Raw genomic sequence first — 23,508 nt, forward strand, 5'->3', positions numbered from 1 at the left:
AAAAATGTTTTTTTAAAGTATTTCCTCCTCTTTGGTGCCTGTGTGTGTCGCACACATTGCACATATGGCTGGCACGCCCCTGGGAATGTGTTCCAAATGTTTGCTAAGAGATTACGCTTGCTCTACCACAGAGCATGAAGACAGCAAAATGTAATCGAAGATTATTTTGCTGTCTTCATGCTCCAATTACAAAATGTAACTGGTGATGTCAGCAAAATGTAATCTAAGTACCATGGTAGATCAGCTTGAAAGTCAGCTCCATTCAAGCACAGGTACAAAGATATCTCAACATATTCTGGTAAGACATCTGCAACAACTAGGCCTATATGCCCAAAAGTCCTGTAGTCTGCATCCCTTTATCCATAACTCATCGTACAGCACATTTTCAGTGGTGTTGTCATAAATATTGGACAATGCAACCAATAAGCTAATGTACTCTTTTACAGATGAGTCGTTTTAGTCCTTCCTTCAATTCTAGATGATACATGATCTGGTGTGAAAGTGGCACTGCTTACCATTGCAAGAAGCTTCTTGAATGGGATAGATACAGTGGTGCAGTGAGGCATTATGCTTATGGATGCATCGAGCTATGCATTGGAAAAAGGGACTATGACTGGTGAACGATATTGCAACAAAGTTCTTCAACATCATGTTCGATTGTTCCATGGTGCTGTAGGTAAAGAACTCGTTTTCATGGATGACAATGCCACACTGCATCCTACACAAGCAGTGGAGAATGAGGATATTAACTCAATCAAGTGGTCAGGATGCTCCCCAGATCTCAACCCCATAGAACATGTGTGGAATGCAATAGGGAGATGCACTGCTGCTCAAAATTCCGGTCCAGAAAATAAACAAGGCTTTATCCTTGCTCAGGTGCTTAAGGGACAAAGCTGTTTAAAGGCTATGTTGAGGTCTCCTCTCAGTTATACAGCTGGTGCACCCTGTTGGGTATCTAACTGGATACTGAACGAACGAGGATGGGCTGGCAATTTGGGATTTACCATTGCAAGAAGCTTCTTGAATGGGATAGATAGAGTGGTGCAGTGAGGCATTATGCTTAATGGATGCATCGGGCTATGCATTGGAAAAAGGGACTATGACCGGTGAACGATATAGCAACAAAGTTCTTCAACATCATGTTCGATTGTTCCATGGTGCTGTAGGTAAAGAACTCGCTTTTATGGATGACAATGCCACACTGCATTCTACACAAGCAGTGGAGAACGAGGATATTAACTCAATCAAGTGGTCAGGATGCTCCCCAGATCTCAACCCCATAGAACATGTTTGGAATGCAATAGGGAGATGCACTGCTGCTCAAAATTCCAGTCCAGAAAATAAACAAGGCTTTATCCTTGCTCGGGTGCTTAAGGGACAAAGCTGTATAACTGAGAGGAGACCTCCACATAGCCTTTAAAGGAATGCGGTATAACAACCAGGGTTCCTGACCTAATCTCCAATCCTCACCTTCTCATGGTGCACCCTGTTGGGTATCTACCTGGATACTGAACGAACGAGGATGGGGTGGCAATTTGGGATTTAGCCGACCAAATAGTATCCTTACTGGCTTAAACCAATATACAAAATGATAGTACAACATGACAAAATTTCATGCTGGCTGGGACGTCACCTGGTTAAACAAGGCCCCCCCTTGTTTTCGCCAGGGAACCAGGGCGAACAGCGAAAAGTCAGATACTGGAACAAATCTGAAAGCATACATCAACTCAACATCACCAGAGTTAAAGATCGGTACTATCAACATAAGAAGCCTGAATGGCAAAGAAATGGAGCTAGCGGAAGAATTAGATAAGTACCAGATTGACATAATAGGGGTGACTGAAACAAAAAAATACCAGGTGAGATCTTTTCGAGCAATAAATACAAAATTATATTCAGGCAATGACAATCAAGAAAAAGGAGTAGCCATAGTATTCAATACAAAATACGAGGCTAATCTTCTTGAATGGCAGGCATTTTCAAGTAGTGTGATGAAATATCAGAATGGGGAATTGAACAATGAGACTTATTTGTGCCTATGATCCCAAACAAGGTTCTACTAAGGTAGAAGTGGAATTTTTTGATGTTTTAGAGAAAGCAACTGATGTAATGAAAAATGAAAAGTTGGTCCTTGTTGGGGATCTAAATAGCAGAGTAGGAAATGATTGTGAGACATACAAAATTATATTGGGAAAATCTGGAAAAAAGAGCAAAGCTGATAATAATGGCAAATACCTGTTTGATTTCTGCTTAGGACTTGGACTGGTTATTACTGACACCATGTTAAAACATAAAAATGTGCACAAATTCACATGGAGAGAAGAGGCAAGGAATAAGAAAAGTCTCATTGACTATAACAGGGGTTAGTAAACTGCTGCTCGCGAGCCACATGCGGCTCTTTGGGTACATACATGTGGCTCTGAAGTAAAATTGAAAATGAAAATAAAACTATCACAGTTTCATTTATAAAATTTTTAAAAGATTTTATTCACATAATGGTGACTAATTAGAATTAGATTTTAGGGTGCCTCAACATCTGAGGTCATTTGCAGAGCAACAAAGTGAATAATAACTGATCGCTCAGGCTTCCTCTCCTGGGCAAGGCAGTGTTGGCAATGGCGAAATGTGACAGCGGAGTCCGTATCGCTTTGCTGTTTCTGCACCTTAGTACGCTCTTTTGGCTGAATGCATCCAGATGAGTACAAAAGATAGTAGTGAGTTTGAAAACGGAATGCGAGCTTGAGTTCCAAATAAACGTCGACTATGCACTGTCACTAGTGTGCCAATACTGAACAGAGACAACGTGTGCATCAGAGAGAGATTAAAACTTAGGCTGTTGTTGATATGGAAAGAATCTAAAGAAATTTCTCTAGATTCGACAATCTTTCTTTCAAGCTCATCATAGCACACATGGATGTTAGAAATTTGCGTCCAGTTCACAATGTGTTGGTGGCCTTCATCTGAAAAGAGAAACCTTAACTGAAAAGAGAACGTGGCTAGAGAGAGCGCTGGCTCTAAGCCTTTATAGGAAATATCTCGACAGTGTTCTTCCAAACCTAGAAGGATGGATTTAGCAGTCTGGCCATAGTATGGCTTTCCACAATCACATAAAATCTTGTACACTCCTGGAAACGGAGTTGGAAGATGTTTCTCTTTAGGTTTACTAAGTATGGAGCGAAGTTTTGGGAGCGTAGTAAAGCAAGTTCTGAAGTTAAACTTCTTGAGAATTTTTGCCAGTTTTGGTGAAAGAGAGCTGATGTAAGGCAAAGAGATGAAGGCTCTGGGGAAAGAGGGATCTTCAGAAGTAGTTGAGTGACTGGGAGAAAGAAATTTGTCTGGGAGAAACAAATAAAAGTCTTTTTAAGAAAAAGGAGTTCATTTTTAATTTCTGCTTCTTCTGTAAGTAAAGATTTGGCTCGGTGTGCTAAGGTGGAAATAATATCAAATTTTTGTGGAGGGTGGGTGATGGGAAGAAGCATGAAGGTATCTGTCAGTATGAGTAGGTTTTCTAAAAATTGAGATTTTGATACTCTCAGCACATCTGGTAAGCTTCAGGTCTAGAAAGGGGAGGCAGTCATCGGATTCCAGTTCGAAGGTAAAAGAGATTTTCTCATGACACTTGTTTAGGTGGTCCAAAATTAAATTGAGGTTGTTGACACCATCTACCCAGATGAGGAAAATATCGTCAATATAACGATACCAAAATTTTGGTTTAAGGGGGAAGGAGTTAATAGCTTTTTCTTCAAAATCGTTGAGAAATATATGTGCGAGAATCAGAGAGAGTGGGCTGCCCATGGCCAGACCCGAGTTTTGTAAGTAGATCTTATTGTCATATTTGAAGTATCCTGACTTTATGCAATGGGAGAGTAAAGCAAAGAGTTTTTTGGATAATATGTTCTTGAGAAAAGTCGAGGACTTCTTGAGCAGGCACATTTGTAAAGAGAGAAACAATATCGAAACTGGCCATTAAATCTGTTTTTTTAAGTTTGATGTCCTTGATTTTTGAAACAAAATCTGCAGAGTTTTTAATATCAGAAGAGGAAATTCAGGAAAGATTTCTTAAAAAACTCGCGAGATATTTGGAAAGGTTGTAGGTAGGAGAGTGTAAGCCTTCAACTATTGGTCTGAGTGGGCAGTTTGCTTTGTTTATTTTGGGGAGACCACACAATCGTGGAATCAAAGGATGAAGTGACCTAAGAGAAAGACGGATCATTCTTTCTCTTATCTAAAGATGCACAATAGGACTGATAATAAATTATCAGTCCTATTGTGCAATTCAATCGTAGGGTCACTATTCATCTCGGAGTAAGTATCACTGTTTAAAGTTCCAAAATTTTATTATGGTAATCAGACTTGTCTAAGATGACAGTCGCATTCCCTTTGTCAGCCGGTAGAACAATGATGTTATTATTATTTTTTAAGGACTTAATAGCTGCTCTTTCAGAGTAAGAAATGTTGTCTGGTGGAGGTCTAGCATTATTTATGGTGAAAATGGCTTCCATAAGGAGGAGGTTAGCTTCTTTGTTTGGTAATAAAGTTGCTGCCTTTTCTATCTTCGTTAAGAGATGTTCTTTAGGAATGGAGGTAGGAGCAGTGACAAAATTGAGACCATTAGCAAGTACTTTCTTCTGCCAAAGACAGTTGATGGGAAGACTTCACTTCATCCCACGATTGTATGGTCTCCCCAAGATACACAAGGCAAACTGCCCACTCAGACCAATAGTTGAAGGCATACACACTCCTACCTACAACCTTTCCAAATATCTCGTGAGTTTTTTAAGAAATCTTTCCTGAATTTCCTCTTCTGATATTAAAAACTCTGCAGATTTTGTTTCAAAAATCAAGGACATCAACCTTAAAAAAACAGATTTAATGGCCAGTTTCGATATTGTTTCTCTCTTTACAAATGTGCCTGCTCAAGAAGTCCTCGACTTTTCTCAAGAACATATTATCCAAAAAACTCTTTGCTTTACTCTCCCATTGCATAAAGTCAGGATACTTCAAATATGACAATAAGATCTACTTACAAAACTCGGGTCTGGCCATGGGCAGCCCACTCTCTCTGATTCTCGCACATATATTTCTCAACGATTTTGAAGAAAAAGCTATTAACTCCTTCCCCCTTAAACCAAAATTTTGGTATCGTTATATTGACGATATTTTCCTCATCTGGGTAGATGGTGTCAACAACCTCAATTTAATTTTGGACCACCTAAACAAGTGTCATGAGAAAATCTCTTTTACCTTCGAACTGGAATCCGATGACTGCCTCCCCTTTCTAGACCTGAAGCTTACCAGATGTGCTGAGAGTATCAAAATCTCAATTTTTAGAAAACCTACTCATACTGACAGATACCTTCATGCTTCTTCCCATCACCCACCCTCCACAAAAATTTGATATTATTTCCACCTTAGCACACCGAGCCAAATCTTTACTTACAGAAGAAGCAGAAATTAAAAATGAACTCCTTTTTCTTAAAAAGACTTATTTGTTTCTCCCAGACAAATTTCTTTCTCCCAGTCACTCAACTACTTCTGAAGATCCCTCTTCCCCCAGAGCCTTCATCTCTTTGCCTTACATCAGCTCTCTTTCACCAAACTGGCAAAAATTCTCAAGAAGTTTAACTTCAGAACTTGCTTTACTATGCTCCCAAAACTTCGCTCCATACTTAGTAAACCTAAAGAGAAACATCTTCCAACTCCGTTTCCAGGAGTGTACAAGATTTTATGTGATTGTGGAAAGCCATACTATGGCCAGACTGCTAAATCCATCCTTCTACGTTTGGAAGAACACCATCGAGATATTTCCTACAACAGGACTAGAGCCAGTGCTCTCTCTAGCCACGTTCTCTTTTCAGTTAACTCAGATGAAGGTCGCCAACACATTGTGAACTGGATGCAAACTTCTAACAACCATGTGTGCTATGATGAGCTTGAGAGAAAGATTGTCGAATCTAGAGAAATTTCTTTAGATTCTTTCCATATCAACAACAGCCTAAGTTTTAATCTCTCTGATGCACACGCTGCCTCTGTTCAGTATTGGCACACTCGTGACATGCTGTCACATTTATTTGGAACTCAAGCTCGCATTCTGTTTTCAAACGCACTACTGTCTTTTGTACTCATTCTGTTAATGCAATTTTAAGTCTCTGTAGTTTTTTATATATTTCTTTCATTGTGATACCTGAAGATGTTGATCAATTCAACGAAACTAGTAGTATCTTTTCAAATAAACCATGTCATCTCTTTATCTCTCGGTATCAGTCATTAAAACTTATTAATAATATTTCCCATCAAATAAAAATTAATCATTATTATATATATATAATATTAGTTTTGTTATATTCAGATACGTTGACAGTCGCGATTTACCGTGGCTTGTTTTATTTCACATGTAACTGTTACAATAAAACGCATTACTGGTGAGATTTATTTTTATTATATTTTAGAATTATTGTCATTTATTATTTTGAATAATCACTTAGTTCTTTTTATTTTCTTTTTATATAATGTATTTATATAACGTGTGAAATGAAATGCATTGTTTAGGGTGCATTTCAACATGGCTATGAAGAAAAAACTAAAAAAAAACAACAACAGACGAGCATCGTGACTTTAAAACTGAATGGACTGAATCTTTCACGTTTATCTCAAACTCAGATGGCCTTCCAACCTGTATTATTTGCCAAGAAAAACTGACGCACAACAAAAAGTCAAATTTGGAGAGACACTTCACGACAAAACATGCCACATTTGCCAGTAAATATCCTGTCAGTGACACAAGAAAGAGAGCAGTTGAAGAACTTCAGAAAAATTTTGAAAAATCAAGTTCTGTATTTAATTATTGAAGAGAGTCTGCCAATGATGTTAATATTGCAAGCTTCATAGTAAGTCAGGAGATCACTAACAGAGGAAAACCATTCACAGATGGTGAATACATCTGCAAATGTTGTTTTGTTAATGCATCTGAAGAACTTTTTCTAAATTTCAAAAGCAAAGCAAAGATTATAAATAAAATTAGAAACATACGGTTATCTGCCAAAACAGTAACAGATAGGACAGTTACAATGTCCTCAAATGTGACCAACCAACATGTCGAAGACGTTAAATTAGCTTCAACTTTATCAATTGCGGTAGATGTCTTGCGACATCGACACAGCTCAAGTTTCCCTTTTTGTGCGGTATATGTCATCTGAGGATCCGAGAGAAGAACTTCTGGGACTATTGCCACTCAAGGGCTAAATGCGTGGAGAGGACATAGGAAATGCTCCTTGAATGCATGGAAAAAAATCATATCCCACTCAATAAAATTATGTCAATTGCAACCGATGGTGCAAAATGTATGACAGGAGTGAAAAATGGTTTTGTTTCAATTTTAAAAGGAAAAAGTAATCATGAAGTGATTACTTTCCATTGTATACTCCACCAGGAAACACTTTGTGCACAAGCATTTACAGAAGAAATTCGTAAAATTATGGAATTTATAATTATGATCACCAACACCATTATAGCAAGGGGACTTGACCATCGACAATTTAAAGAGTTGCTAAGTGAAATGGAGAGCAAGTATTCAGATCTTCTCCAGTACAACAGGGTTCGATGGCTTTCCAGAGGTGACATGTTAAAGCATTCTGCATCTTGCATAAATGAAATCAAACTATTCCTCGACAACAAGGATGTTCAATATCCAGAATTAACAGAAGATCGGTGGTTGCAAAAATTGTACTTTATGGCGAGCATTAGAGAGGGGAACTTTCGTTCATTTCCAAAACTTGTCTCAATATCGCCAAGAAAACAAGGCCTTCATTAACAAAGATTATTTCAAGACAGCAGTTTTAACCAGAGAGAATCTTTTCTTCAAAGGTTTCAGGATTCAGAAATAATAAAGCGACTCTAGCTTTTATTACAAATCCTCTTAATGCCAATGTGAAGGAATTAAATTTTTCTACGTTTGATATTCACACGGCTAATTTTGAAATACAATTGCTGGACTTGACAAGCAAAGACTTATGGAGTTTCAAATTTGTACGTCTTGGTACTGAAATAGAAGAACTGGAAAAAGAAAAATGCAGTCTGATATCACAGTGCAAGCAGACTGCTATAAAAGAACTACAGAAGGCAGACGCAATGATTTTCAATACTTGGAATAGTCTTCCGGACTCACATCATGAGTTGAAAAAATTTGCATTTGGCATTCTCAGTATCTTCGGGTCTACATATTTATTTGAGCAATCATTTTCTAACATGACTTTCATTAAATGTAAATTGAGGAGCCAAATTACTGATGCCAACTTGGAATCGTGCCTTAAATTAAACATGACTAGTTAGAAAGCAGACATACAGAAACTTTATAAGGAAATGCAAGCTCATTGCTCACACTGATTAAAACCAATGAGAGCAATTTTTTGTGTGATTTTTAATTCATTTAATAAAGATATAATTAACATTATAACTTGTTATATATTACTATAAATTTACAATAATATTAATAATATTACTTTAAATTTTCCTTATTTGTAAAAATATATTTATGGCTCTCGAGTAATTTTTAAATTGTTGTGAGGGACAGATTTGGCTCTTCAGTTTCAAACGTTTGCCAACCCCTGGACTATATTATGGTTGATACTGATGTTTTCTCCCTGGTGCAGGACACCAGAGTGTACAGAGGATTTGAAATTGGAAGTGATCACTATTTAGTCCTGAGCAGGATAAAATTGAATTTCATATTGAAAAGAATAACATGTAAGAAAGTTTTAAAGCGAATAAAAGTTGAGCAGCTCTCAGATGTGAACTGTAGACTAAAATACACAAAGATTATTGAAGAAAAAATGAAAGTTTGAGAACAGGAACCAAACCTTGGAGATTCAGTGGCAAGCCTTGAAGAAAACCCTGATTGATTCAACAAGAGTAGGCATGTGGTGAGGTTGTGTGTAACAATAGAAAAATCAGAAATCCATGGTGGACACAGGAAATTAAAGAGGCAGTGAAGAAAAAGAAGAAAGCATATCAAAAGTTCCACGCAAATAAGTCAGCTTGTGCTCTTAGAGAATACAGAGACAAATGTAAGAAAGTTAAACATTGTGTAAAACTAGCTAAACAAAAGTCATGGGAGGACTTTGGCAAGAATATAGAAAATAAATATCAAGAAGGTGGCAAAATATTTTGGAGGTTGTTGAAGCTTAAGAATAAAGGAAAGAGTTCTGTAAAAGGAGTTAGAGATGATAAAGGTGACATGAAAACAAGAGAAAAAGATATCCTTGAAGTATGGAGTAATTACTTTGGAAAACTGCCAAATGAAACAAGCAGTGATGACAGCACAGTGGTAAAAAACACTGACCAGGCATGCAGTCAAGAATACATATCCATACTTGAAGTAGAAAAAGCCATGAAAGGCTTAAAATATGGAAATGCAGCACGAGTAGATGATATTCGACCAGAAATACTGAAGTATGGTGGTATAAGAGTCTTACAGTGGCTGCACTGCATAATATAGAAAGCCTGGACAGAGGAACGAATTCAGGATGATCGGAGTAGAGCTCTCATAGTATCCATATATAAAAAGGGAAATAAAACTGAATGTGAGAATTACAGAGGTATTTCTCTACTGAGTGTTCCTGGCAAGATCTATGCAAGTATACTTGAGAAACGGTTGAGAAGAATTGTGGAAGAAAAGCTTGGTGAAGAACAAGCTGGATTCAGGCCAAATAGAGGCTGTCAGGATCAGATCTTCACTTTACGACAAATAGTTGAGAAAGCATGGGAATATAACAAAGATCTGTATTTAAGTTTTGTCGATTTGGAAAAGGCATATGACAAGGTGCCAAGAAAGAAGCTATTCAATACGCTACAGTTATATGGTGTCGATAGAGCATTATATCAAGCTATACTTAGTCTTTATTTGAGTTGTAAGTCAGCAGTTAGAATTGAAGGAAGTACAGGAAGATAGTTAATGTTAAAAAGCTGGTGTGAGACAAGGATGTACATTATCCCTCTGTTATTCATTATCTATATGGATCGCATTATGAAGGAAAGTGGTATTAAGCATAATATCAGAATTGAAGATGCTAATGTCAACTCTTTGCATTATGCGGACGATGTCATACTTCTAAATAAATCCGCTAGAAGTTTGCAATTTAAGCTAAATTGAATAACTTTTGTAATAGATATGGCATGAAGGTCAGCAATAAAAAGACAAAGACAATGAAAATAGGTAGAATAGCTGAAAATGTCAACTGTGTTGTGAATGGTGAACCCATGGAACAAGTAAAACATTTCAGCTACTTAGGCACGATTTTTAGTGAAGATAGTAAATTAAATATGGAAATAAGCAACAGAATCAACAAAGCTGGTATGGTAGGAAGTCAACTGAATAAATTTATATGGAATAAGAGAGAAATTAGTCGGAACACTAAATTAACTGTATACAAGTGTTCAAACCAATTTTAAATTATGGATCTGAGAACTGGGGCAGAAGTAAAACACTTCACCAAAGACTAGAGACCGTAGATATGAGAATTCCGAGAAAGATTAGAGGCATGAACAGATGGCATCAATGGCAATATCATATTAAAAAAGAGGATATTAGGAAAGAACTTGACATCGTTAACCAGGAATGCGTTAGCAGAGCTAATCTCAGGTGGTATGGTCACTTAAACAGAATGGGCGAGGAAAGATGAGCAAAATAAGTGTTCTCTGCCAGGTTGGCAGGAAAACGACCCAGAAGAAGAAGACCAAGATATAGTTGGATTGATACGGTACAACGTGCCTTAGACGATAGAAATATAAGATCTGATAATGTTGGAGTCTTGACAAGTAACAGACTGATTTGGAGGAAAATTGTAGGCAGGAAGTTAGTAATGATGTAAATTTTTCATGTAGTACTATCATATCCTGTACAACCCTTGAGGGTACATGTTAGGAATTTGATGATGATGATTATCTTTGTTCTGAAGGAGGAGTGAACTAGTTTGCCCTCAAGAACTCCGAAGTCACTTGGTACTAAGCATGATATGATTTGAGAGCTGCATCAGTTTTTTTTTGGGGGGGGGGGGGGGGAGGAGAGAACATATTTTGTCTCTCCACATAGTTTTCTGTAAACACTACACATTAATTCTTTAACTACATCCTTAGGGAATTTGTAATTTTTTCCAAAAACATATTCAATTTAATTTTTCTGAAATTTATAAAATATTTTTTTTTTTGTGTAATATAATTTATTAGTATGCTGGCAATCAACTTATGTCCACAATTGACTGTAGTCAAGAAAATTTTTTCGTATACAGGTAAAAATGTAGTTGGCTGTTTCCAGCTATTGAAATGTATACTGAACAAGGTTGAATATATATATAGAGAGACAGAAAGAGAGAGAGATAATGCTATGCACTAAAAGAAAATATACCAACTCTATACAGTATGTTATAAACTTTGGCTTATAGAACAAATGGGTTCTATAGGCCTAAGTCACATAGAACCAGTGTTATAATCCATGTCTTTTCAAAAATATTTATTTGCTGACCATAGATGCTTTTTCTTATTCAATTATTTTTTAACTTTATCTATCAAGAATAACAGCAATATATAATATCATAGCAATTTTAAAGGTGAGGGTCACAAATGGATGCATGCTGAAAACCACCAGATGAAAAATACAGATGTTTTGACTAATGCTGTGAAAAAGTACTGAATAAATCAACATTTTGTATTAAAACCATAAAATGTATTGACAGAAGCTAAGTCAAATTTATATTGTGAATCAACTTGCAAGACATGGATAAAAATAACAAAGTTTTGATAAGAATAACAGAATGAGAGAAAAAAAATTAAGGGTGGGGAGGATAATTCAAAGTTTTGACTACCATAAATATACAATACAAACTGCAACTTCAAAAAAATAAATAAATAGACTAATAAATAACAAAAACAGCATGTGCATCTACTAGAAAGCAATGAAACTGGAGAAAAAAAATTGTAGCTTAGGTCAGTAAACAAAGGAAATTGTGCAAAAAAGAACAAAAAAGAAATGACAGGAAATATTAAAGGAAAGGACTAGAAATCTTATGATGAAAAAAAGAATAGGCAGGAACCATACATTAACATGCCAAACATAAAGTACAAATTCAAACAATAATGGAACACAAAGGAAAGAATTATATGTTATATTAGACAGAGTGCAATTCTATACCAAAGAAAGCTAATGCTGCAAATTGCAAACATTATTGTACAATTAATTTCTTGTCACATGCTTCAAAAATTCTTCTCAAAGTAATATAAAATAGAATAACAAGTAAAACAGAAAAAGTAAGACCAGATTGGATTTAGGAAAAAATCTGGGACAAAGAAAGCAAATCCTTCCCTCAATAACAAATCATATAAAAGAGAATGGAGGAAAGAAAAGACAACATATAAAGGGATATTATTATGGATGTGGGAAAATGGATGTTCAGTTCAGTGTTAGTAAATGCAAAGTCATGCAATTTGGAGTAATCAGATATCCAATGTTGTATTATACTGGTGGAATTATGTTAGAATAAACTGATCAGACTAAGGATCTTGGAGTGTTACTAGATAGGAAGTTGAAGTTCAGGAGTCATGTAGAGGCTGCAAATACAACTCAAAAGATAATTTCAATGCTGAAACAAACTTTCATATGAAAAGATAAGGATGCCATTTTTCCTCTTTACAAGGCCTTGCTTGGACTACTGTTGTGCACAGGTCTGGTCTTCTGGTTTCCATTGTGATTCTGATTCATTGGAGAGAGAGAGAGTGCAAAGGAGAGATATCATTTTTAATATCACAATTGTGATATTCAAAATGATATCATGATTGTGGAATACTAATTATGAAGACAATTTGAGAATTTGTAGACTACAGACACTAGCAAACAGGAGAAAGAGGGTGATATGACTGACACTTACAAACTTCTGAAAGGATCATACAGGATTTCAGTTGACGGAATTTTTCATTCTATGGAGGGTGGGGAAAGGACAAGAGGACATCCTTGAAGCTGAGAATGAATGCTGCTAAGAAGGGAGGTGAGGGCTAGATTTTTCTTTCATAGGGTGGTGCATGATTGGAATGGACTGCTGTTGGATGGTGAGTGTGCAAGTAGCACGAATGAAGCCAAAAAACAGGTATGATAGCTGGTGAGAACAGTATGGCCTCCCTCGATGAGCTCCTGACCCCCTAGAGATCTCTCTTATAATAATAATATTTCTTTTGTGAATTTGTAGAAGGCATTTGACAAAGTAAATTGGATAAAATTATTCATAAGTAGAAACAGCTAACAGGATGAAGAGATGGGGGAGGGGGGAGGGTATATATGACCTATAATCATAAAATAGCTAGAATTGAAAAAGATGAGAACTCTGAAACTGCTAAAATAAAGAGAGGAGTTGGACATGGTTAAGCTCTGGTATCACTTCTTTCTAACTTATATACTGAAGAAGCTATATAAGAAAAGTGAAATAATGTCTAATGTACTCAACAATGATCACACAACATCCTGGATTGGATTTGCAGATGACATTGCACTAACTGCCAATACAGAAAAAAAATTACAAAATGTTTTGGAGGTTATAAAGAGAATTTTTAAAAACTATATCACTAAAAATAATTACTAATAAAATCAAAGTTCTGATCATGATTAGAAACTCAGCAGTCTCAACTAAGATCTCACTAAACAGTACAATATTACAAGTTTCAATTAAAAAAACTTCACAGCTTACACATGTAAAAAAAAATATATATATATATATATATATATATATATATATATAGAATTTTATTAAATAACTCAAATATATTTCATCCACTGTTAGGTGGACATCATCAGAGATGATATTTTTTGTTATATGTGTAGTACGCATGTTCCAATAAAGTATTTACTACAAATTTCAATTTAGGATGTGTGATAACCGAGGATGGTAGGAGTGAAAGAGACATAAGATGCAGAATTTCTATGACAAAGGAAGTTTTAACAAAGATGAAAGATATTTATCTCCCTCCAAAATAAATTTAGAACTATGAAAAAGATTCAGAAATACACATGTTTGGAGTATTATTCTTTATGCAAATTAGAGATGTACCTTGTCAAAAGAAGACATTAGAAGAATGGAAGCACTTGAGATATGGAGTTGGCAAAAAGTATTATTATGGGCTACTCCATGGAGTCCTTAGACTCACTGAGAGAGGCCGTAAACATCATGACAAGCACTATCCAACATTCGTGCAGTATCTATTATACTTTGCTTTGAACTCATTCACAGTCATGGCATCCACAACAAGCTTTTGCAACCTATTCTACTCATTCACCAGTCTCCAAGAAAAATTCATGGAGAATTTTTCTTGGAGACTGGTGAATGAGTAGAATAGGTTGCAAAATGAGACTGGTGAACTAGAGGCCATTCTTGATACTCAAGAAGGGCCCCTAGTTCTCCCACCACCACACCACTATTGAAAAATTTCCTTTGTATTAATCTTGTAAAAAACCCTTCAGTTAATTTTTATGTCTCAATTATATCATTCCTTTGCTGCCTGTCAACCAAATCCTGTAACCCACAAATCTTGAACCTGTCCTCATAAGATTCATTCCATAGATCTGATACTATCTTGGTCACTCTCCTCTCCACCTCATCCCCAAGAAATCCACATGTGACTAGATCTGCATACAGTAATCAAAATTGGGGGGGGGGGGGTCTTACCAAGGCTCTATAAAGAGGTATAATAACCTGCTTGTCTCTACTCATCAGGGTATTCTTTAGTAATCAAGTAATCTGATGAGCTGCTTTAGCCACTTTTGCAATATGCCCTCTAAACTTTAACTCACTAGCTATTAATATCCCCCCCCCCCAAAAAAAAAACACCCTGGCTTCATAAATTTTCTGGAGTACACCAGAAAAGTCCATCAATGTGGTACACAGTTGGTAATCTTTTCACCCCAAAATGGATTACCTCACATTTTGCAACATTAAACTGACATCCATTTTCCTTTGCCTAAACTGCTAGTTTATTCAATCATCCTGCAAAATTTTAACATCATCTGTATTAACTATTACTCTACCCAATCTTGTATCATCGGCAAAATCGGCAACTAAATAGGTCCTCACAGATCCTTTCCTATATTGTTAATCAAATGCATTTTGATTTTCAAGATTGTTGGCAATATGTATTACGATCTATTTTTTTTTTAATATGAAGTAACTGTTAAATAACATGATTAACATAATCATGAAATTCAAAGCAAACTGAGCAGTTAAGTGACCTAATAATTTTGTAATTAATACATAATCATGAATGAACAAATAGGAAGTATTTGTACTTGCATTCAGTTCCCCAACAGCTGATGGAGAGTATGTTGGTCTCCAAACATGTGCACTCTGATCACCAGATGATGTAACCACCAAATCTTGGGATGGATGGAATCGAACTGAATTCACTGAACCTTTGTGACCTACATACTGTAGAAGACAAGTTCCAGTCTGTATATCCCATATTCGAGCTGTATGATCTGGAAAAGAATTTTAAATTTATTTTCTTGGATAACTTACCATTTGTAATGTTTTGTTTAAAAAAACAAAAGTATATTTCAGAATTTTATTAAGAATATCATTAAGTAAATATTCATAAATTATTAAGCACTTAATGAAAATGGAAGTACTTTTAACATATATAACTTAAACATTATAATTTTGTATGTTATTTAAATAAGTATAATGGATGGATTTAAAAAAAAAAATCTGCTGAAGCCATTTTATTCCCGTATAGGGAGTAGGCAAGGCCGTTTAGCCCTATCTAACTTTTGGAGAATGAGTGGGCAGTTCAATCTCCACTGGTACCCAATGAGAAATAGCTGGCCCAAGGCTATCACTAATTAAGCGGCACGCAGTGAAGAGAATGGCTCAACAAGTGCTGCCATCTTGTGGTCTCTAACACAATATATTTAATGTCTGAAATAGTGTGGGTTCTACGGTCGATTTTCTTGAATTTCCAGGAGAAAAAACCCGCTTGCCCATGCCAGAGATCGACTAACTCGGGAAATGGTTGAAAAAAGGCTTAGAAAAATTTCCTCTATTCACCGACTAGACTCGAAATCAAGTCTTCCTTTGTGCGGCCAAGCGCCGTGGTATGCAAATGCCACATCCACTGAGCTACACAGGTGCCTGTGTAAAGGACAGATTAGTTCATGATATTGAAAGTTTTTCCATTTGGTTATTAAAATGATTAAAATTAAAGATGCCAAAAAGCTATATTCTTGAAATGATATTTCTTGGCATCTTTAATTTATAGTATAATCAAGTGGAAAAACTTACAACATTTTCCTATAAACCAGGGTATTTTAATAATAAGGTGCGACACCTTTTGGCTACTTGTATATGGAAATATGACTTCTGCATTACTTCAACCTCCCTAGGTCTTCACGTGCTAGGAAGGTTGAAGGAAACATCACACACATCAGTGGGTCTGGCTCTCACCGATGTGCTTTTGTGCTGAAGTAGTTGTGTAAAAATAATCATAATTTAAAATTCTGAATATTTTTACGAATTGTTTATGTTAGTACGTTTACTCGTTTTGGTTTCATAACATGCATTGTCGGCACTTGCAATGTGCTAATTATTGATGTTATTTTGTCAAAGTGAAATGTAAAACATTTAAAAAAGTTGCATTACTTTCAAAAATTTTATTGTGATTTAAAATGATTAAGTCCTGTGTTTAGTAAAGACATTCTCATAACGCAAATGGAGATGATACGTCAGCCATTATACATAACTTCTTGCTTGCCACTTTCAAGGAGAGCACTTGCTCACCGAGGAATTTGATGGGTGATTGACAGCTGACAAAGAGAGCGTTCAGTATCGAGGTAACAGAAACAACAAGAAAGCATTCAGGAAGAAAAGAGAACGACTTCTGGCAGATATTTGGGTTCTGAAAAAATTAAGTTTTTTTTTTATGTGACAGTCGGAGGAAAATTAATAATATATTCCGAAAAAGGAATCGTAGAACTGCAAGTTTTTAAAGTGGGAGACTGTCAATAAGTATTGGTAAATAAAAGAAGATAGTGCAATTGACGTTCTAAAGGAATGTTCAAGGAAACGCTGATTGGAAGATTAATAGTAGATTCAGAAAAGGGAATAGTAAAACTGATTTTTTAAAAATGGAGGAGTTAAGACTGTCAATAAGTATTGCTAAATAAAAGAAGATATTGCAATTGACGTTCTAAAGAAATGTTCGAGGAAACGCTGATTGGAAAATTTCATCTGTCTTAAGGATGTTGGATCTAACTGTTATTTCTACTGGAAAAGGAAACAGAATTGAGTCAGGAAGAATTAATGTGTGCTATATGAGAGTAATGAGAAAGGATCCTATGAAAAAGAAGAAGAGAGTCTTATATCTTCAGAAAAGGGCCTTAACAGAGAAACTGGCTATGAACATTTTGTTATTGTGTAAACAAAGTGTTTGGTCTAGTGGATGTGATGATGCATATGTTAAACAAATCAGTAATAGAATGAGTTAGAAAATGGTGTTCTCTTAAGTGTAAGTTTATTTTAAAAGGCCTTAGATCCAATTAATTTTGTAGTTAGTGACGTAATTTGTTTGAAGTGTATATATATTGTTTTTGTTTTATTAAATGTCTAATTTTTGTATTTTAGTCTTGAGTTGGTGAATTTTTTGGATTCTGAAAGAAACAGTAAAAAATTTATTGCACCAATGGGAGTAAACCCTTGTGCACATATAAATACACTTGGAAATAGAAATAATTGTTATAGAGACAATCTCATAAAACTGAGGATAGATTGAATAAAAATTAATAATATTATCCTATCATAACAAATGGTGATTCTCGTGGAAAGGCTTAGACGTTGGTTATGCATTTTCACTATATAATTTAAGGAAATTACAACATACTAGGATATACATTAAAATTAAATTTTAATATATTTCTATATTTCGGCAATGTCATGTTGCCATTTTCAAGAACTTAAGTACAAGACACGTGCACGCAGGCACAACACTGCATGAAACTTCCTCAAATTTGGGAAACCTACATCAGAAGACCTTCAGCCCAATCGCCCAAGAATACCAACATTGCCCGCTAGAGGGCACCATCAGGACTTTAGGAGAAATAATGAGCTTCCTACTTCTTCCTCACTTACTGTTTGTTGTGCCTGCATGCACATGTCTTGTACTTAAGTTCTTGAAAATGGCAACGTGATGTTGCCGAAATATAGAAATATATTAAAATTTTATTTTAACGTATATCCTAGTACGTTGTAATTTCCTTAAATTATATAGTGGGAAAAAAAAAAAAAAAAAAACCATAACAAATAGTAATAGAGAAAATCTCATTATAACAAAATGGCATAGCCAACAAGATAGATAATTATCAAAACAATTGGCACAGCCGGTATAATCAAAAAATAATCACTTCTCTAAACAAAATGGCGCAGTCGAACAGGATCTTCTCTTAACAGAGATTAAATAATAAAAATCTCATCTCTAATCAGTTGCTTCCCCTGAGATATAAGCAATTCTGCTCAGTGGTGGGGTGAGCTTGCCATTGAGCAAAGCCATCACTTTCTTTTCAGTGGCAGAGTGAGCCAGTCACTGAGTGGAACTACTGCTGAGTTAAATGATCCTTCGGGTCACTTACTGTTGGGTAATCTGAGGGTTTGCATGAGTTTTTGGAGAGGTATTCCTGCACCTAAACATACCTCAATAAAGGTCGAAACCAGTCTGAGTAGTGACCCATCCAATAATGCTATGCATTACGTCCATGAAATGTACTGTGCAATATGGGATACTAAGGTAAGTGATGTGAAGTCATTAGCCTCTATATAAGAGTTGTCCAGTTGTGAAGTTTACGTGCAAACTTTGTTTGTTTATACTTGGATAAAGGATTAAACCAAGAATATAATTTCTTGGCATCTTTAATTTATAGTGCATGATAGGTTTCACAACACAAATATCATGATGTTACAAGTATACATCATAGGATATTTAAATGATCCTGCCTTTTCAAGCAGAAATTTTCACCTCCCCACTGGCTTCAGCACTGAGAGAAGTCCCTTTATTGTTGCATATACAGGGTGATCCAAAAGTCATGCACATCATAAAATAAACTTGAATTTTTCGATAAAAATGACAAACTTTACAAAAAGTAAATTTATACAAACAAAGTCTTATAACTATCTTTACAAAGGCAAAAGTAAAAAAACATTACTAAAGCAAACATTCAAAATGGCCATCTCATTCTTGAAAGCAGGCATGTGATCTTTTTACCAAATTGGAGGCAACTTTCCGAAGCAAAAATTACTGACTACCCTGACTCCTTTAGTGATGATCGTCTTCAGTTCATGAATTGTGTGAGGATTATTTTTAAACATCTGAAAGATAGATGTATAAAAATAATCCTCACACAATTGATGAACTGAAGACGATCATCACTAAAGGAGTCAGGGTAGTCAGTAATTTTTGCTTCGGAAAGTTGCCTCCAACTTTCAGATAACCCTATAAGAAGAAATCTGAAAGTGACAAATCTGGTGACCTTGGGATCCGAAGTCCTTTAGAAATCAGTCAGTCAAAAAAAAAACAACAACAAAGAAACTCTTACAAAAATTGCATTGTTTCATTTGATGTATGGCAAGTGATGCTGTCCTGCTGAAAACAGCAATAAATTTTTTGAATCTCAAGGAAAGCTACAAATTGAGTGACGATGTCTTGGTACAGTGCACTGTTCAATTTTTTCTCAAGAAAATGGGTCCTACAATGTAAATGCAGGATACTACACATCACACACTGATTTTCAGAAAACACAAGGGCATATCATGGAAAACATGAGAATTTTTCGATGACCAAATTCTGTTATTTTGGTTAGTGATGTATCCATCTGAGGAACCACACTTTGTCACTGAAGAAAACATTGTCCAGCTCATGAATTCCATTTTCAACAAATGATCGAAACTAGTTAGAGTACACAACACGTTTTTCCTTATCCGTGACTTGAATTCCTGAACTGAGTGAACATGGTATGAATGAAGCTTGAATTGTTTGGTGACTCTTCAATACTGCCATATGACATACTTGTTTGTGCAGAGTTTTCTAAGACTCTTTGAAGGTGAATGTTGCAACCCACTGTGCATCGCAGTCATTATAGCCTCAATCAAAATGGAAGGTCTTCCTGCCATCGGGATACTAAAGGACTGTCGATGTGCAATGTACAGCCTCTTGCAATCAAGTCATCCTCACCGTCCCGTGAGGATGACAAATGCCATCCTCACAGGACATCCACAAATGGGACTCTGGCAAATCTGGTGAGCACTACTATAACAAAACAGTATATCCTCCTAGATGGAGAGAATGTTGACTAGATCTTTAGGGGACAGATGTCTTTCACTACCCAGTGAAATACCACCACCTTGCTTATCAGGGGACCTGAAATGGCTGCAGCCATGTTTGGTCACTATAGCAAGGGTTCCAGTTACTGTCCCCCCCCCTGCATACCTCACTTCCTTTTTAAGAGATAAACTCTTCCTCACCAAGCACGATGGACCACAACCCAAAGAAATGTGATCTGCAGATCACAAAAATTCTCCCACAAAAAATAGTTAAAACCATAAAAAAACAAACGTCAAAAATCTAACCAAAATTAATCAAAAACAGAATTCCAAGCAAACAACTTACCAATATTAATTCTTATCAAAAAAGTTTCTACATTCACTTCAATGTCGGTGGCCTAAACAGCAACATCATCTAAACCAAAATTATGGTTCTTGTCACCCCCCACCCCCAGTTGATGAGAATCTCCCTTAAGACTAATACATTTATTCCAGCAATGCTCTAGTGCCATTATCCCGTCCCTGTAGCAGTTCTCAGTAAGATCTGCAAAATATCCCTCCAGCTGCAATCACCTCTTGATTCGAAGATCCATTTTCCTGATGAAAGATGATTTTTTTCCTTCTGCAAACCAGGTCTTTTTTCATGATTTTTTTTGCCTAGTCTGGTTAAAAGATCAGAATAATATTCCCCGGTTATTGTTTACCCCTTTAAAGATAATTAATAAACAAAATGCCTTTAGCACCCTAAAAACACTGATGCCATGACTTATCCTGCTGATGGAACTGACTTTGTCTTCTCTGGTGAAACAACCGGATTCTGTCCATTGTTTTGACGGTGTTTGGATTCTGGTATGTAATGGTGAATCCAAGTCTCATCCATAGTAATAAATTGAGGCACAAAATCAGTTTTATTTTTGTTCCAATGCTCCAAGCACTGTTCAGAGATTTTCATGCAAGTGAAAATCTCTGAACAGTGCTTGGACACGGCACCCATCTTGTGCAAAGCTTTTTCATTTGCAATTCTTCATGCAAAATATATCCTGTGTGTTCTTTTCAAATGCCTATAGTCTCAGCAATTTCACGCACTTTGACTCGCTGGTCATCCAATACCAAATCGTGCACTTGATCAATGATTTCTGGTGTTGCTACACTTTTTGGATGTCCTTCACGTGAATCATCTTTAAGGTTGGTAAGGCCAAGTTTAAACTCGGTAGCCCATTTCTTAATTGTTGTAAATGAAGGAGAAGAGTGAGCATAAACGTTTATGAACTTCGAATGAATTTCTTTTGGCTTTAAACCTTCTTTTACAAAGAATTTTATAACCGCACAATACTCAATTTTATCCATTTCAAGGGACACAGACAACTCTTTTGCTTCAGACAGCTGTATAAAACAAACTACTTGATAGAATGACTTGCAATTTCACATGGATGCTTATGACAGATGTACCAACTTAGAAAAAAAAAAAAAACTTGCCAATAGTGTTGCCATCTATGGTCGAGGTTGAGAACTTTTCAGACCACCTTCATATAATATCTATCCTTTTTATAGTAGTTTTTTAGACTACCAGATTACTGTTACACAATATCTTACATGATTCAGTGCTTTTTTTTTTTTTTTTTTGTTGTTGTTTCTTGTTGTGCTGCTTACCCTTCACATCCTTCCCGTCACTCTCTGTCTCTTGATGGCGACGAAATAATTGAATATGTACTGGGAAAGAAGAAAGATGATGAGACGAAGATGACGGCATGCAGATCAAGAAAGTTATGTGGAAGGAAGCTGACGAAGGATTGCAGACTTGCATAAGATTTGCCAAGCAATGTTCATCTATGTCAGCACATGATGTTATGAAACTTCATTGTATACACAGTAAATTTTTAAAGCTCCGGTGACAATCTTGTAAGCAGGCAGACATCTGAAGTTATGTTATGTCTTCACACTAAGAAAGTCACAAGTTTCGTGTGATAATATGTACTGTAATTTTTAAATGCTGTTTAAATTTGAAAATTATGTGTATGTGTTTTAAATTTTAAAAAATACACACGAATTTTGATGTTATTTATTTAATTATGGCCAGCAGATCAAAAAACACGACCAACGAACTTCGCATGCTGCAAATTCTACAGATGGCATCACAAAACACGAACAGGTAAGTTCTCAAAATATTTATTCAATTATCTGGAATAATCTCGTATTTGGAATTGGCAAAGTTCCATTGTTGCTGGTTAAGAGAGATTCTACTGTAATATGTGGTTTAAATTAACACTTACAGCTCATTTACATTAGAGCATCATATGTCTTCCAGTTTTGTCTTTTCTTGGTTGAAAAATACCACTCATCAACTGATTTATCTGGAATAAAGTCCTAAAGAGAAGTGTCATTCACATGTATCATTATTAAATTATTGGAGAGATTCCCCAATGACCTCAATTTCCCTTTTATTATATTCATTTGGCTGAAACCTCATTCACATAATGATGATGGGTTGGTATAATAGCTACAATTTTAAGTAATTTTGAGAGAAATGGAAACCTCTCCATATTACTCATTGTTTTTTCAAAAAGGTCTTGTATATTTAAATACTTCTCCAAAACTATGAACTCATACCACTTCCAGCAAATTTATTTAAATTGTTTCTTCATTATCATTAAATACAGGTAACCCTCGTATAACGTGGTACTTATACAACGCGGTTTCGATATAACACGGTCTACAAATTGTAGTATTGCTTGTTTAACATGGTCCACAATTTCTAGTAACCCTTTATTTATTTTTTTTTTTTTTTCAAATTTTTCACCATGGGACTTAAAAATCAAATTTTATCTTCATTAAATTTGGGTCTGCCCGTATCACGCAAGTAGTTATAAGTATCGATTTAGTTTTATTGTATCACTGAATAAGGTACTGTACAGAGGCTTTTGCAGTCTGTGTCATTCTCAACAAATAGTGCAATTAGAGACAGATGGAATAAAAACGGCGCTAACTAATAAATAACATGTCCTCTCTCACAGAAACCATGTTGTATAGACTTAAGCAAAACCATATGTTGCACCGAAACACAGTATCTAACTAAAAACTATTGTCCACGATTTCAATTATGAAATCAGTGTTTGTTTTACTGCATTTGAAATTCTCGATGTCATTATGACAGATCACAAAGGCTAACTTAAAAAAAAAG

At 35.7% G+C, this 23,508-nt stretch overlaps 1 protein-coding gene across 3 annotated transcripts in view; it reads right to left on the minus strand.

The window, feature by feature from the left end:
• Wdr37 (WD repeat domain 37) overlaps positions 1-23,508 on the minus strand; it is a 277,960-nt gene that overhangs the window by 144,211 nt on the left and 110,241 nt on the right. For all 3 annotated transcript variants that reach the window (XM_090412382.1, XM_090412380.1, XM_090412381.1), the window contains one exon: positions 15,321-15,505. In XM_090412382.1, the coding sequence (XP_090268508.1) occupies positions 15,321-15,505 (185 nt within the window). The remainder of the gene's footprint in view (positions 1-15,320; positions 15,506-23,508) is intronic.

The sequence above is a fragment of the Typopeltis vanoorti genome, chromosome 22, assembly GCF_054136105.1.
Source record: "Typopeltis vanoorti isolate ZY-2024b chromosome 22, IOZ_Tvanoo_1.0, whole genome shotgun sequence".
Lineage (NCBI taxonomy): Eukaryota > Metazoa > Arthropoda > Arachnida > Uropygi > Thelyphonidae > Typopeltis > Typopeltis vanoorti.